The 13643-nt window shown below is 49.6% G+C and overlaps 4 protein-coding genes across 4 annotated transcripts; 1 reads left to right on the forward strand and 3 right to left on the reverse strand.

Moving 5' to 3' along the window:
* The first annotated feature begins 31 nt into the window (after positions 1–31).
* Positions 32–2465, forward strand: LOC100846092 (cytochrome P450 94A1). Its single transcript, XM_003567431.4, has one exon. It carries the CDS (start codon positions 742–744, stop codon positions 2368–2370), a length of 1629 nt encoding a protein of 542 aa, XP_003567479.2. The 5' UTR covers positions 32–741; the 3' UTR covers positions 2371–2465.
* Positions 2466–2581: 116 nt separating this feature from the next.
* On the reverse strand, positions 2582–6040 carry LOC100836940 (uridine 5'-monophosphate synthase). The gene is made up of 6 exons (XM_003565035.4): positions 5067–6040; positions 4760–4843; positions 4209–4291; positions 4038–4125; positions 3639–3893; positions 2582–2840 (listed from the first exon to the last, which is right to left on the reverse strand). Exons 1-6 carry the CDS (start codon positions 5865–5867, stop codon positions 2709–2711), a joined length of 1443 nt encoding a protein of 480 aa, XP_003565083.1. The 5' UTR covers positions 5868–6040; the 3' UTR covers positions 2582–2708.
* A 249-nt stretch (positions 6041–6289) lies between these two features.
* Positions 6290–9977, reverse strand: LOC100836627 (uridine 5'-monophosphate synthase). Its single transcript, XM_003565034.4, has 6 exons — positions 9100–9977; positions 8448–8531; positions 7839–7921; positions 7675–7762; positions 7302–7556; positions 6290–6790 (listed from the first exon to the last, which is right to left on the reverse strand). The coding sequence occupies exons 1-6, from the start codon at positions 9886–9888 to the stop codon at positions 6662–6664; spliced, it is 1428 nt and encodes a 475-aa protein (XP_003565082.1). The 5' UTR covers positions 9889–9977; the 3' UTR covers positions 6290–6661.
* A 562-nt stretch (positions 9978–10539) lies between these two features.
* On the reverse strand, positions 10540–12606 carry LOC100846705 (ATP-dependent DNA helicase PIF1-like). Its single transcript, XM_010235303.1, has one exon. It carries the CDS (start codon positions 12604–12606, stop codon positions 10540–10542), a length of 2067 nt encoding a protein of 688 aa, XP_010233605.1.
* Positions 12607–13643: the final 1037 nt, after the last annotated feature.

Below are 13643 nucleotides of genomic sequence, written 5' to 3' on the forward strand. Positions count from 1 at the left end.
GCCGGGATGTTTATCGGTATATCGTGCTTGCACTGCCCTGGATGAAAGCAACGAACTGACACGTGCATCCAAAAAAAAGGAAACGTAGGAATGGCTCCATGACTATGAAACGGATGGAACCAAGCCCCAAGAACATGGATGGAGGATGGCTTGAAGCGGCGTGGATCGCCGGCCGAGCCCGAGCGGCACGCCATCACCATGTGCGTCGTTGATTCTTGTCCGGGCCACGGCGCCACCCACCAATCAACCAACCGAACCGGAGGGCGGGCGGGCAGACAGAGTGAAGAAGAACCACTACAACTGGGACTACTACTGGGTGCTGCCGACGTTCCGTCCGGTCGTTGGTTGAGATCTTCTTCATCTTCATAAATGAAATGAGAGAGCACCCATCCAGATTCACTGATCCCCTTCCCAGCTCACGTGATCTTGCCCGGCCCGGCTCCGATCCGCTCCAACCAGCCGTGCGGGCGTCGTGCTTAGTGTGTTTACTCCATCTCCGCCGACGATGAACACATGACGCTCAGGTTCGACTCGGGCAGTAGCTTCGAGGACCGCCGCCGTGTTAATTTCATGGTGTCGTGTTGGCTTGGCTGGCCTGTCTGTTGGGGTGGGATCACATCAGACATCAGGATCACAGTCTCCATCTATCCATCTCCATCCCCGAGAATGGATGAGATTTACGAGTAGAAATTTGGGATGATAAAAGTGACTAACCATCAACGGCCAACCACCCATTAAAGCATGCTTCTCATGGACGCCAACACTGCGCTGCTGCTGCTGCTGCTCTTCCCCGTCGTCGTCGTCTACCTCCGGCCGCGGCGTGCACCGGCGGCGACGAGCGCGAACCACTGCCCGCACCCGAACCCGATCCTGGGCAACGCGGTGCCGCTGCTGCGCAACCTGCACCGCTTCCTCGACTGGGCCACCGATCTGCTTGCGGCGGCGCCGGCCTCCACCATCGAGGTCCGCGGCGTGCTCGGCCTGGGCGCGGGCGTCGCCACGGCGTGCCCGGACGACGTCGACCACCTCCTCCGCGCAAACTTCCCCAACTACGTCAAGGGCGCGCGCTTCGCGGTCCCCTTCGCCGACCTCCTCGGCCACGGCGGGCTCTTCCTCGCCGACGGCCGCCTCTGGAGCCTCCAGCGGAAGCTCGCCTCCTACTCCTTCTCCTCCCGCTCGCTCCGCCGCTTCTCCGCCCGCGTCCTCCGCGCCCACCTCCACGCCCGCCTCCTCCCTTTCCTCGACGCCGCTGCTGCAGGCGCCGGATCCGGCGAGGTCGTCGACCTGCAGGACGCGCTCCGGCGCTTCGCCTTCGACAACATGTGCGGCGTCGCCTTCGGGGTCGAGAGCTCCACCCTGCTCGACGCGGGGCGGCGCCAGGAGGAGTTCTTCGCGGCGTTCGATGACGCCGTGGAGATCTCCTTCGCGCGGCTGCTCCACCCGACGACGCTGCTCTGGCGCGCCATGCGGCTGACCGGCGTCGGCCGCGAGCGGCGGATGCGCCAGGCCGTGGCAACCGTCGACGAGTACGTCATGGCGATGATAGACCAGGCAGAGCAGCCGCGGCAGCCGCGAGACGAACTTCTGCTGTCGCGGTTCGCGGCGGCGGTGGACGGCGAGGAACCCACGGAGCTGGGCGAGATGTTCCGCTCGCCGGAGGCGAAGCGGCGTTTCCTGCGGGACGTGGTGGTGAGCTTCGTGCTGGCCGGGAAGGACACCACCTCCTCCGCGCTCACCTGGTTCTTCTGGCTCCTCGCCGCCAACCCGCGCTGCGAGCGCCGCGTCTACCAGGAGGTGGCCACCACCATGGCCTCGAGCTCGACCTGCTGCCCCGGAGACGAAGACGAGGAGCACTACGACGACTACTACTACGAGGAGCTGAAGGGGATGCACTACCTGCACGCGGCGCTCACGGAGGCGATGCGGCTGTACCCGCCGGTGCCGATCAACTCCCGCGTGGCCGCCGCCGCAGACGTCCTCCCGGACGGCACGGCGGTCGGCGCCGGCTGGTTCGCCGACTACTCGGCGTACGCCATGGGGAGGATGCCGCGGCTGTGGGGACCCCGCTGCCGCGAGTTCCTCCCGGAGCGGTGGCTCACGGGCGACGGCGGCGAGTTCGTGGCGGCGGACGCGGTCAGGTACCCGGTGTTCCATGCCGGGCCGAGGATGTGCCTCGGGAAGGAGATGGCGTACGTGCAGATGAAGGCCGTGGCCGCCGCCGTGGTCCGGAGGTTTAAGGTGGAGACGGTGCCGGCGGCGGCCAGCATGGACGCGCCGCCGCCGTACGAGATGGCCGTCACGCTCAGGATGAAGGGCGGGCTCCGCGTCCGGATCCGGAGGCGGGAAGACGACGACGGAGACCCAATATGAATCATTTACTGGGATAAATGCTTGTACTCCGTATATTAACAGCTTTCTCGTCGTCGAGATTACAAGTTCGAAACAAAGCATCGTATTAAAACCAAGAACCAAGCCTCTAAGAAACCCCAACAATCAAGCAGTTCAAAAGAAAAACAAAACAAGAAATAAGCAAAGAAATAAGTATAAAAAAAGTAATAATCAAGAAAGGCATGTGACCAGGTTCATGGAGGAACTGTAGATCTATAATTAATTATTTTTTCGTATTGGATATACATGAGAGCAGAGCATGGCACTAAACTGCTCTTTATTACATCGGTCGCCTGAATGCAGAGTTCAATGATCATCCTTCAGAGGGACAAGCTGGATTGGTAGGCATTCCACCCTTGGATGCGGTACTCTCTTGCGGCCTCGGCAGGATCGCTCGCCTTGATGATCCCACGCCCGACTATCATCACATCGCTGCCTCTCTCGTTTATGGCCTGAAAAATTGCAGACAGCTTAATTTGCAGGTAGTAGTAGTAGTAGTAACAGATATCCGGCAGATTGCAACCGGAGAAGAGAAAAGAGGGGTTCAGGTTATCAGATTTGAAACAGAGACAATCCAGAACCTCCTCGGAAGTTTAGTACTACGTGTAAATTCAAACCAGCATTGCATACAGGAACCCGATTCTGGATCAAGCCACTGAACCAAACTGGGCACATATTACTTGCCTGATCTTTAAAGGAACAATGAACTCAGACAGTCTAAGCTCCTAAGAAGCTAACCTCCTTTTTTTTCCAAACGATCCTGAGATCAGATTGCATTATCATCAAATAACGGAACAACAAAGAGCAAGCAGCTAATCAACCCACTGAACAGCAATATTCTACCCGCAGAGGACCCTAGTTCGGTTCGTTTGCAGAGAGGGAACATTTTATTATTTAATCTGCAAGCCAAAGGGGTTATATACTAACATATCCAAGCTACTACTATTATACTAAGATACCTGACGAATCCTACTTATCTTAGTCTATATCCACCATATCGCCACACATGGAGTTATTTCTAATACCCGTCGATGGACAGTTAATTTAACGCATATATCCTAAAAAACAGAATAGAAAAAAGATCACCAACAGGGCAACGATTTCGAAGCTTTGCATGTTAACTATAGTTCTATGTAGTACAGTGAAAGAATTCCGCTAACTCGCTATGAGAACTTAGCATTAAGTTGTGTGAAGAAATTACAGTATGCTAATCACACGAAATAAAATTGCAACGGCAAGGTTAAACTCACCCTGTGAGGTGTGTTGTATTGTTGACCAAGGGCATCTCCTCCAGCAACAATCTGAACCTCTGGTGTGGCATGGATAAACGCTGGATTTGATGGTGTTGCTGACCAAGCTGCGGGATTTACTGATATAAATCCAATCACGAAATCGGAATGTTGCTCAGCAAACTTCACCACTTCCGCCGTGTAACCTCCGTGAGCAAGGTTGCCGGCTGAGCTCATTTCCGCAAGCAAGAGTAAACCTCTTCCTTTTGGCAAACCCTTTACAACCGAACAGAACAGTTACTCTGGGCACTAGTGCACTACAGTACATCAGCCATTAGCAGCTGTGACATTGACATTTTGACTTTTTAAGTTGGCATTAACTAGCTATAAGGCATGTAAATTATGTAGAGCATAAGATACCTTCAGCTTCAAGCCCTCTATGATTCCAGGTCCAGGAATTACATGGGCGTTGACAATATCAGCCCAGTCTGATATATGGAATATTCCTCTGAATAAAAATAAAGGCACTAATTATAATTTTACATATAAAATAAAAAATCTGAATGAAAGTAAAGACACTAATTATCTCACCCTTCATATTGCATAGTTACCGTGTTTCCAATGTCAGCAAATTTGCGGTCTTCAAAGATCAAAAAGTTGTGCTTTTCAGCAATCTTCACAAAATCATTTAAAAACAGATAGTGAAAACCATATTGCTATAGTAGAAAACAGGTGTAATAAGTAATCAGACAAAAGCAGGTGCAGCATGTAGTACATTGGCATGTTATAGATGTCTACTGTGGCCAATGTAAAGAAGGTATTATGGTGGGTGTACAGAGATGATCAAATAAACATACTTATGTTAAATGCTTTAGTCTTAAAACTACCAAACAACTGATTTCTGACAGTATCACCAAAGACACTCTGCACTGCTAGTTTTTAAAGATGAGCCAACATCTGATTTCCTCTTTTTAAAGATGGTCCAACGTCTGATTTCTGACAAACTCCAACTTAACACAAGTACACAACTACCTGGACTGTTAAGGCACTACTAATCTAGTACCAGACATAAAAATGTGAGGGGAACATCGATATTAAGAATGGTGAATAGAAGATCGACATCGCATCATTAGTGGACATACCGAACGGAGCTTGCCACCAAAATCTGGTGTAAAATCAGACAATATATCCACATGGGTCTTCAACATGCAAATCTCCGGACCGACCTACAATTGGAGAACAAACAACCACACGTTACAACTGGGGGCAGAGCGACAGTAATTTAATACGTAGGACAGATGCTAGCAGCAAACGCACAAGAAATTTCATCTTAAGCACACTGACAGTGCATGATTAATTTGATTATCCACCTCTGTGCTGCCATCTTGATGCCTTAATTCCAAGACTCTAACTAACCCACCAGTCAAAGCCAATAGATGATTTGTATACCTTGTTTGCGAGCTCAAGCAGCTCTGTTGCTGTACCAACGTCCGCAGCGACACACAGGTTGCTCTGCTTGGCCTCCATCACCTGGAACAGCTTCCTCCCCACGGGGTTCTCGGCCAGCTTCGCCCTCTCAGCAAACGCCGTCCTGCCGGCCCTGACGACAGCCACGGGCGGCATGGGCACGGCCACCTTCCTGTTGGCGTCGAGGAACCGCTTGACCTCGGCGGCCTTCTCCGCGGAGACCTTCCCGTGGCGGACGAGCACGGCGAGCACCTCCGAGAGCGTCATGAGCGAGTGGAGCGTGACCCCGTGCGCCGCCAGGTTCTCCCTCCCGCCCTGCTCGCGGTCGACCACGACGACGGCGTCGGCCACGAGGAGCCCCTCGGCGCGGAGCGGCGCGACGGTCTCGAGCACGGAGGCGCCGCTGGTGACGAGATCCTCGACGATGAGGACGGTCTGGCCGGCGCGGAAGCAGCCCTGGGTGCCCATGGCGGCGGTGGTGGTGCTAGTGCCGGAGTCGAGGTAGCGGCGGAGGATCAGGGGGATGTTGCGGGCGACGGAGAGGACGGAGGCGAAGGGGAGCGCCGTGTAGGGGACGCCGCAGAGGAGGTCGTAGGGGCGCGTGGGGAGGAGGTCGCCGAGGAGGGAGGCGACGGCGGAGAGGAGGCGCGGGTGGGAGACGAGGACGCGGAGGTCGAGGTAGATCGGGGAGGTGAGGCCCGATTTGAGCACGAAGGTGCCGAACTTGTAGGCTTCCACCGCGTGGAGCTCCAGGATCAGCGATTCCATGGCGGCGGCGTCCATGGCTATGGCCCTTGTGCTAAGCTAGCGCGCTGGGGAAGGGAGAGACAAGCGGGGAAGACGGAGTAGAACAGTGGCAGTGCACCGTACTGGGCAGTGTTGTGTGTTGACTAAAGAACGACTTCTCCTTCCTGGATACGAAACCCAGGCGTGCTCGAGACGCTGCCGCCATGCTAGACGACGACGGGTGACGATGCAAGAAAGGGCTCCACGTGCTGGCTGCTGCAAGCTCCTTCAGGCTTTCCTTCCTGCTCCAAGCTGCTAGACCGTTGCTAGTTTATGCTGGAGTAGGTACCCAAAAAAGAAAATGAGAAACATCCCTGCTCCAGCACGCACTGCAAACGATTCCATCTTCGATAAAACAGAAACGAGAAACAAAGATGATTAAAGAACTGCACTAAATAAGATGGTAGTCAATCCCTCGCAATATCAAACCAGGTTCTTCGTTGTATGCATTGTCACCAACACAAAAAATTCATCTGAAACTGACCCCAAGAGACAGGAAAAGGATTGGGGCTCCACGAGCTGACCGCCGAGCAATGGTGGGGGTCTCGATCAAGCACATGTATCATCATCATCACAGTTCAAAAGACAAGGCCCAAGCAACCAAAGGCATGAGCAACAAGGAACCTGCAAAGCAGTTCATGCCAAACTTGGGCATTGCGGAATTATTTCTGAAAACGGTGCTCGCCGAAACGGGCACGCGCTCTTATTACATATCGGTCGGGCAGGGGGCGCCTCAATAAGTATAGTTTAGGTTTTACACTGGATGTGTTTGAGGAGCAGCATCTTCATCTTCATTGCAAGCTGGATTGGTACGCCTGCCACCCTTGGATGCGGTAGTCCCTCGCGGTCTCGTACGGATCGCTGGCCTTTATGATCCCACGGCCTACTATGATTATGTCGCTGCCTCGCTCGTTTATCACCTGCGTGGCAGGGCAGCACAGCCATGGTTGTTGCATCAAGGTTAGACATGAGGACAGGTACTGCAAGATATGTCTAAACATCTAAGCATACTGCATACATATGCAAGATAGTAGCGTACAGAACACGAATCGAGCATTTGTCAAACTATAATGTGGTGCGTGAGAATCCAGAGTTAAATGTGGCCTTGAGTGCCAATCCAAATCCATCTCAGAGGTCAATGCTGCTTATCATGCATTTCGCATGAGAAAAGCGTATTCAAATCTTGGGTAGTTAGATAGCTAACATGCTGGGCACCATTTCTAGCAAATCATCAGTAACTGACAGGTACTATACTGGTACATATGGCCAGGATAACACAAAGGCACACAGTACCTCAAGCTTTGCAAGTTACGGAGTAATGCAGTACATGCGCAATAATAGTTCTAAGTCAACTTATGAAAGATCTTTAAAAACTCGAACGCGCCATCATAAGTGAAAAGGAAAACTTTGTAATGGCAAGGCTAAACTCACAGAGTAAGGAGTGGTGTATTGCTGCCCAAGAGCATCTCCTCCAGAAACCATCTGCACTCCGGGAGTGGCGTGGATAAACGCGGGACTTGATGGTGCGACCGACCAAGACGCGGGATTTACTGATATAAATCCAATTACAAAATCAGAATGTTGCTCAGCGATCTTTACAGCTGCTGCAGTGTAATCTCCATTAGCAAGGTTGCCAGCTGAGCTCATTTCAGCAAGCAAAAGTAGCCCTCTTCCTTTTGGCAAACCCTTCAATAGCAGAACACAACTGTTAATGTTGAGCACTAGAATATGCATGCTATTAGCAGCTGCAACATTATCTTAATACATACTCCAGTATCTATTAGACATGTAAATCATAGCATACCTTAAGCTTCAGGCCATCAACAATTCCAGGTCCAGGAATTATATGCGCGTTAACAATATCAGCCCAGTCTAATATGCGGAATATTCCACTGAAATAACACAAAAGATCTAAGCATATTGCATACATGTGCAAATAAAAACACAGTTTATAGTGCCTTTTCTCACCCTTCATATTGCATTGTCACTGTGTTTCCGATGTCAGCAAACTTGCGGTCCTCGAAGATCAAAAAGTTGTGCTTCTCAGCAATCTTCATAAAAGGAAGAAATCCCATTATATAAAGAACATGAAATGTAAAAGGTCCCAGCTAGAAAAATAATGCTTGCATCTTGGACAGCAATGCCACGCTCTTAAAGTAGAAAAGAGGCTCTAGTAATTAATAAAATAAATGCAGGTCATGGTCAGAAATAGATAAATAAACACGGTGAAAGAAAGGGACTGAATTGCCTTGATAATTGATACAGGTCTATAGTTTCCGAATGAGGTGAAGATGGAGGACATTACAATACAATGGGGTACATAATAGATTAAACAAATGACTAGTAAATACAAAAAAAGCATGCTCCCTAACAGAACAAAGGAACTCCACTATGATAATAGACATGAAGATGCTATAACAGATTTCAGACAAACAAAACGGGAAGACAATTGTGGCTAGTAAACACAAAGGTCCAACAGTACCATTTGAATGAGAGAAGCATCATCATCATTTATTTATATTAACAGTAAAGCACGATGAAAAGAAAAGACGAGATTGCATCATAAATGAAGCATACCGAGCGAAGCTTGGATCCAAAATCAGGTGTAAAATCAGACAAGATATCAACGTGGGTTTTCAGCATGCAAATCTCAGAGCCAACCTGCATAAAAAAAATTCAGAGAATCAAGTTAAAGCTTTCGTTAAAATTGAGGACACGACAACAGTAGTTCAATGTTCCAAAAAGAAGCAGCACCAAAATTGAAGGGGATGACTTTGTCCTTAGCATATTGAAAAGCCTTTGAAACAATGGAACTCTAAAACATAATGAAACGCTACACGGTGACGGTGCCACCAGCCTAATGAAGAAACTGCAACTAGATAATTACCATTTCAGACCACAGTATTTGGAGCACTACGTTTGAAAGATACACAGTAGCATCTATCGAATAAAACATCATAATACAGTAAGTTGTTGTGATGTCACTACTCCTGCAACAAGTCAACACATTCACTTCGGAAGGACTGCGGTTTTGTGCACTTAAATTTGCTTCTTACCTACTCAGGAGAGTGATGCTAACCTATACCAAAGTCATGTCTTAATATTAACAAATTCCAGAGATGACCATTTATATTCCATCCAAGTATAGTTTAACTTACTGACATGGAAGTGCTTAAATCTCACCCATCAACTGACCAGCATCAAAACAAAATAAATTGCACTGCTATACCTTATCGGCAAGCTCAAGGAGCTCCTTTGCCGTCCCAACATCCGCGGAAACACACAAGTTGCTCTGCTTAGCCTCCATCACCTCGAACAGCTTCCTTCCCATTGGGTTCTTTGTCAACCCTGCCCTCTCAGCATACCCCTTCCTAACCACCTTGGGCTTAACGGCGGAACCAGGCACCGTGACCTTCCTGTTTGCATCAAGGAACTGCTTCACCTCCCCCGCCTTCTCCTCGCTCACCTTCCCATGCTTCAGCAGCACGGCGAGCACCTCCGTGAGGGTCATGAGCGAGTGCAGTGTGATCCCATTGGCGGCCAGGTTCTCCCTCCCACCCTGCTCGCGGTCGACGACGACGACGGCGTCAGACACAACGAGCCCCTCGGCACGGAGCGGCGCGGCGGTCTCGAGCACGGAGGCGCCGCTGGTGACGAGATCCTCGATGATGAGGACGGTGTCGCCGGCGCGGAAGGAGCCCTCGATGGCCTTGGCGGTGCCGTGGGACTTGACCTCCTTGCGGCGGAGGAGCATGGGGACGGAGCGGTCGACGGAGAGGACGGAGGCGATGGGGAGCGCGGTGTAGGGGACGCCGCAGAGGATGTCGTAGGGGCGCGTGGAGGGGAGGGCGTGGAGGAGGGAGGCGATGGAGGAGAGGAGGCGCGGGTGGGAGACGAGCGCGCGGAGGTCGAGGTAGATCGGGGAGGTGATGCCGGACTTGAGCACGAAGGAGCCCAGCTTGACGGCCTCGATGGCGTGGAGGTCCAGGATCAGGGCTTCCAGCGCGGCGGCGTCCATGGCGGGGGCTCTAGGGTTTTGGGCGGGGTTTGCGTTCGGCGGCCGGAGGACGAAGGGAATGGGAGGTTTGGGGACGAACAATAAACAGGGTAGCGGTTTTATTGCCCCCGAGACTAAGACTCCAACGGTTTTACTGTCTTCTTAATTTCGGCATTCAAGAACAGGAAACCCCTCTTACTCGCGTCAATAGGCCGCTAAACGGCTAAAGCTCGAAAAGCGTGGCACTTTGTTAAACTAGCAAACTAGCAGGGTGTCCGTGGTTCGCGACGGATCACAAACCGTCCTGACGTCCAACATGTGAGGAAAACAAAAATCAAAAATAAGATGTCTGTGATTTGTGATGAAATATATAACATTAGTGTAAGATAAACAACAATCGACAATACCAAAATACGAAATTGAAAACAATGTGTTTGTGCTTTGCAACAGAATTCATAACATGACCATAACTAATTGGTTCATACATAGAATGTGAGTACGTAATGAAAAACGACGATAAATAATAATATGATAGGTCAAGAATGGAAACCTGGTTCATACATAGGATGTGGTACATAAATAACAATAACAGGAAAACAAGTTTTCTTCTATCGGTCTTCGTCTCATATGAGCAGAAAGAGAACAATAATTCTTTCAGACTACACAACAGATCTACGATGTGACTACATCTTTGTACACAATATTCTTGGTAACTGTCCCCACAGTAATAGAGCTATCATCATCATCATTTAACGGTGCAGCGAGAACTTTAAGCTTGTTTCTGGATGTAGCACGAGACAGAGCGACATACAGCTGTCCATGGGAAAACACGGGACGAGGGAGGTAGACTCCTACATTTGGTATCGTTTGCCCTTGTGCCTTATTTATGGTCATAGCAAAGCATAGCCTGATAGGAAACTGTTTCCTCTTGAACCTAAAAGGAAACATTTCATCATCTGACGGGCACAGCGGTATTCGAGGTAGAAATACTCTCTTTCTTGCATGTTGTCCGATCACAATTTCGGCATCTATGGCATTTCTCTGGAATGCACGGACTACCAACCTCGTTCCTTTACACAAACCATTAGCTGGATCGAGGTTTCGCAGCAAGATCACGGGGCAATTGACCTTCAGCTTGAGCACATGGGGAGGAAAGCCATTGGGTGTGAGAGAATTCAAAAATTCTGAAGGGTAGTTATTGTGAGGATCATCCTCCGCACGATCAAAACTATGATATATCACTTCATCCCCGGGAAAGCATTCAATCAGTTGCATGTTTATTTTATCAACATACTCATTCCTTGTTGATAGAATAGCCCGAGAAGTAATGTAATCCGTATTGCAGGTGTTTGCAGCCAACATCGGAAAGATATGATCGATGAGATCACCAATGTTAGAGTCCGCACCAGTGTACGGCACACATATCTCGTCAGGAAGCTCCACACGGTCTTCATCCATGAGTTGATCAGTGCCATTCCCAATACGTAGAAGATAGTCTGAAAACCATTGGTCTGATTGAGCACTCATGTTACGGACAAGCTTCAACTGGTGCATACTATCCCACAAGTAAGACTTACGAAGTGTTGCATTTGTGATTTGCCCTCTAGACCCCTTTCTCACGACAGGGAGCACCTGCCTAAAATCTCCTCCGAACACGATTGTCTTTCCTCCAAATGGCACATATGGTTGGCCCATGATGTCCCTCATGCTCTTGTCAAGGGCCTCCACTGCTTGTCTCTTTGTCATTGGGACTTCATCCCATATTATGAGCGATGCCTTTTGAAGAAGTTTGGCCGTCCCACTCTGCTTGGTGAAGTTACAAACGCCACCTTCTTGTATGTTCAGGGGGATTTTGAATCTAGAGTGTGCAGTCCTACCTCCAGGCATGATAGAAGCAGCTACTCCTGATGTCGCGGTAGCAATTGCTATTTTCCCCTCACCCCGGACCTTTGTAAGCAATGTTCTATATAGGAACGTTTTTCCGGTCCCTCCTGGGCCATCAACAAAGAATAAACCTCCATCACGACTATCAACTGAGCTCAGTATTTTCTCGTAAGCATACTTTTGCTCGGGATTAAGAGATAATAATAGTGAGGCATGATCCTGGTCTGCCTCAACCGAGGTCTCCTCGATGATCTCTCTGTCCACTCCACCTGAGTTGTCATACGACTCGTCAATGTCAGGCAAAGGGAATGACCTTATGTCCTTCCCCATTGATCGGAGCATATTTCTAATATCCAACAACACCAACTGCTCAACTGCATGCTGACTTCGTTGGATTCGGCGGTAGTCATCTGACATTGCTTCAAGGTGCTTGTTCCAGAGTGTGCGAACATGTCTCGGCTCACAAAAAACCAATATTGTGGCGAACAATCTCTGAAGAGACGGCGGCATCTGGAATAGCTCAGCTTCTGTAAGGCAATCATCAAGTGTATTGTCAGCCTCGATAAGACCCCTTTTTTCAGCAGCCTCTTGAAAGGTTCGACAATGAACATTGTTGACGGTCTTTAGGTCTTCAAATGATGTAGCACCGGTCACGTGGTTTAGAAGAACCCTTAGATAGTACCGCTCACCTTCAGCTGGGTGGGCAGACACAATTCTCCCAACTTGTGGGCGTTGTTGTCTTTCTATCCACGTCTTTGTTCCTGGCAACCATCTGGCGATCAGCGGGAAATCTCTGTACAAGGTGTTTCTTGCCCACTCATAGTCTCGATTTGCCTTAAAATAGGCGGTGAGCATGGTCTCGGAAGCACCTTGCCGACCCAGAACTTCATGAAGATCTGCATTCTCACTAAAGGAGACAAGATGCATATTTGGGAGATGTAGTTGTAGCTGTAACACCGATGGAGAGATTCCATATAGATCGAAGTCGAAGATCCTCCACAATGCTTCTGGAGGTGTGATCCATCTCGCCTCCCTGTACCCTGTAATCTCATCAAGGCCACCACTGTTTTCTGCACCATTCACATTTACAGAAACCCTGTCATGCCCCTTGTAAATATATTTGTAGAGGTACTTGACAGCCTTAGTGCTGGGGCAAGCCTCGACATTGATGTGACAATTATACCTCCTCAATAGATAAGGATTGTATGGCACAACCCACCTATTATCCAACTATAGATGGGGTATGAATCTTTCCCTTGTTGCGTTGTCTCACAAAATTGTCGAGGATAGTAGTTCTTGCAGTCACCATTTTTCATGCATACGTTTTTGGGATTTAGGACTCCACATGGGCCGTGCATCATATGCTTCACCACCATCTCATGAAGTGTTGGGTACTTCTGCTTGTTCGGGAGCTCCGCCAAGATGATACGGTTGTACTGCTCTGCACACGTCAATTTATATTCTGACTGCATAATGAGAAGAAAGTGTGCATGTGGTAGGCCCCTTTTCTGGAACTCACAACATAGGCATGTGTGGATACAACACCAAAAATGTGATCCTTGAACAACCTTTTCTTTAGGTCTTCTAGCTTGGCTCGAAACACTCGCACAACGAGATCAGGTCGGTCTTGAGGGGTCTGACCGGGCTCAAGTTCATTGGTTATTTCATCCCAATTCGGGTTGCATGTCATAGTAGGAATATATCTGGCTTACCAAACTTCTGCACCAAAGCTGTAGCGTCATAGTATCTCTTTTTCATGTTCCTCCCACCACCATTAAATGTTACCGGCAGATGAATTGCTGCCCTACGGCCCTTGCACGGTTTTCACCGGCGGAAATGCTATCCATCACACCTTGGTACAGGTCGGCCCTCAGCTTTTTTTGGTGACCAAG

The sequence above is a fragment of the Brachypodium distachyon genome, chromosome 2, assembly GCF_000005505.3.
Source record: "Brachypodium distachyon strain Bd21 chromosome 2, Brachypodium_distachyon_v3.0, whole genome shotgun sequence".
In the NCBI taxonomy this organism is placed as follows: domain Eukaryota; kingdom Viridiplantae; phylum Streptophyta; class Magnoliopsida; order Poales; family Poaceae; genus Brachypodium; species Brachypodium distachyon.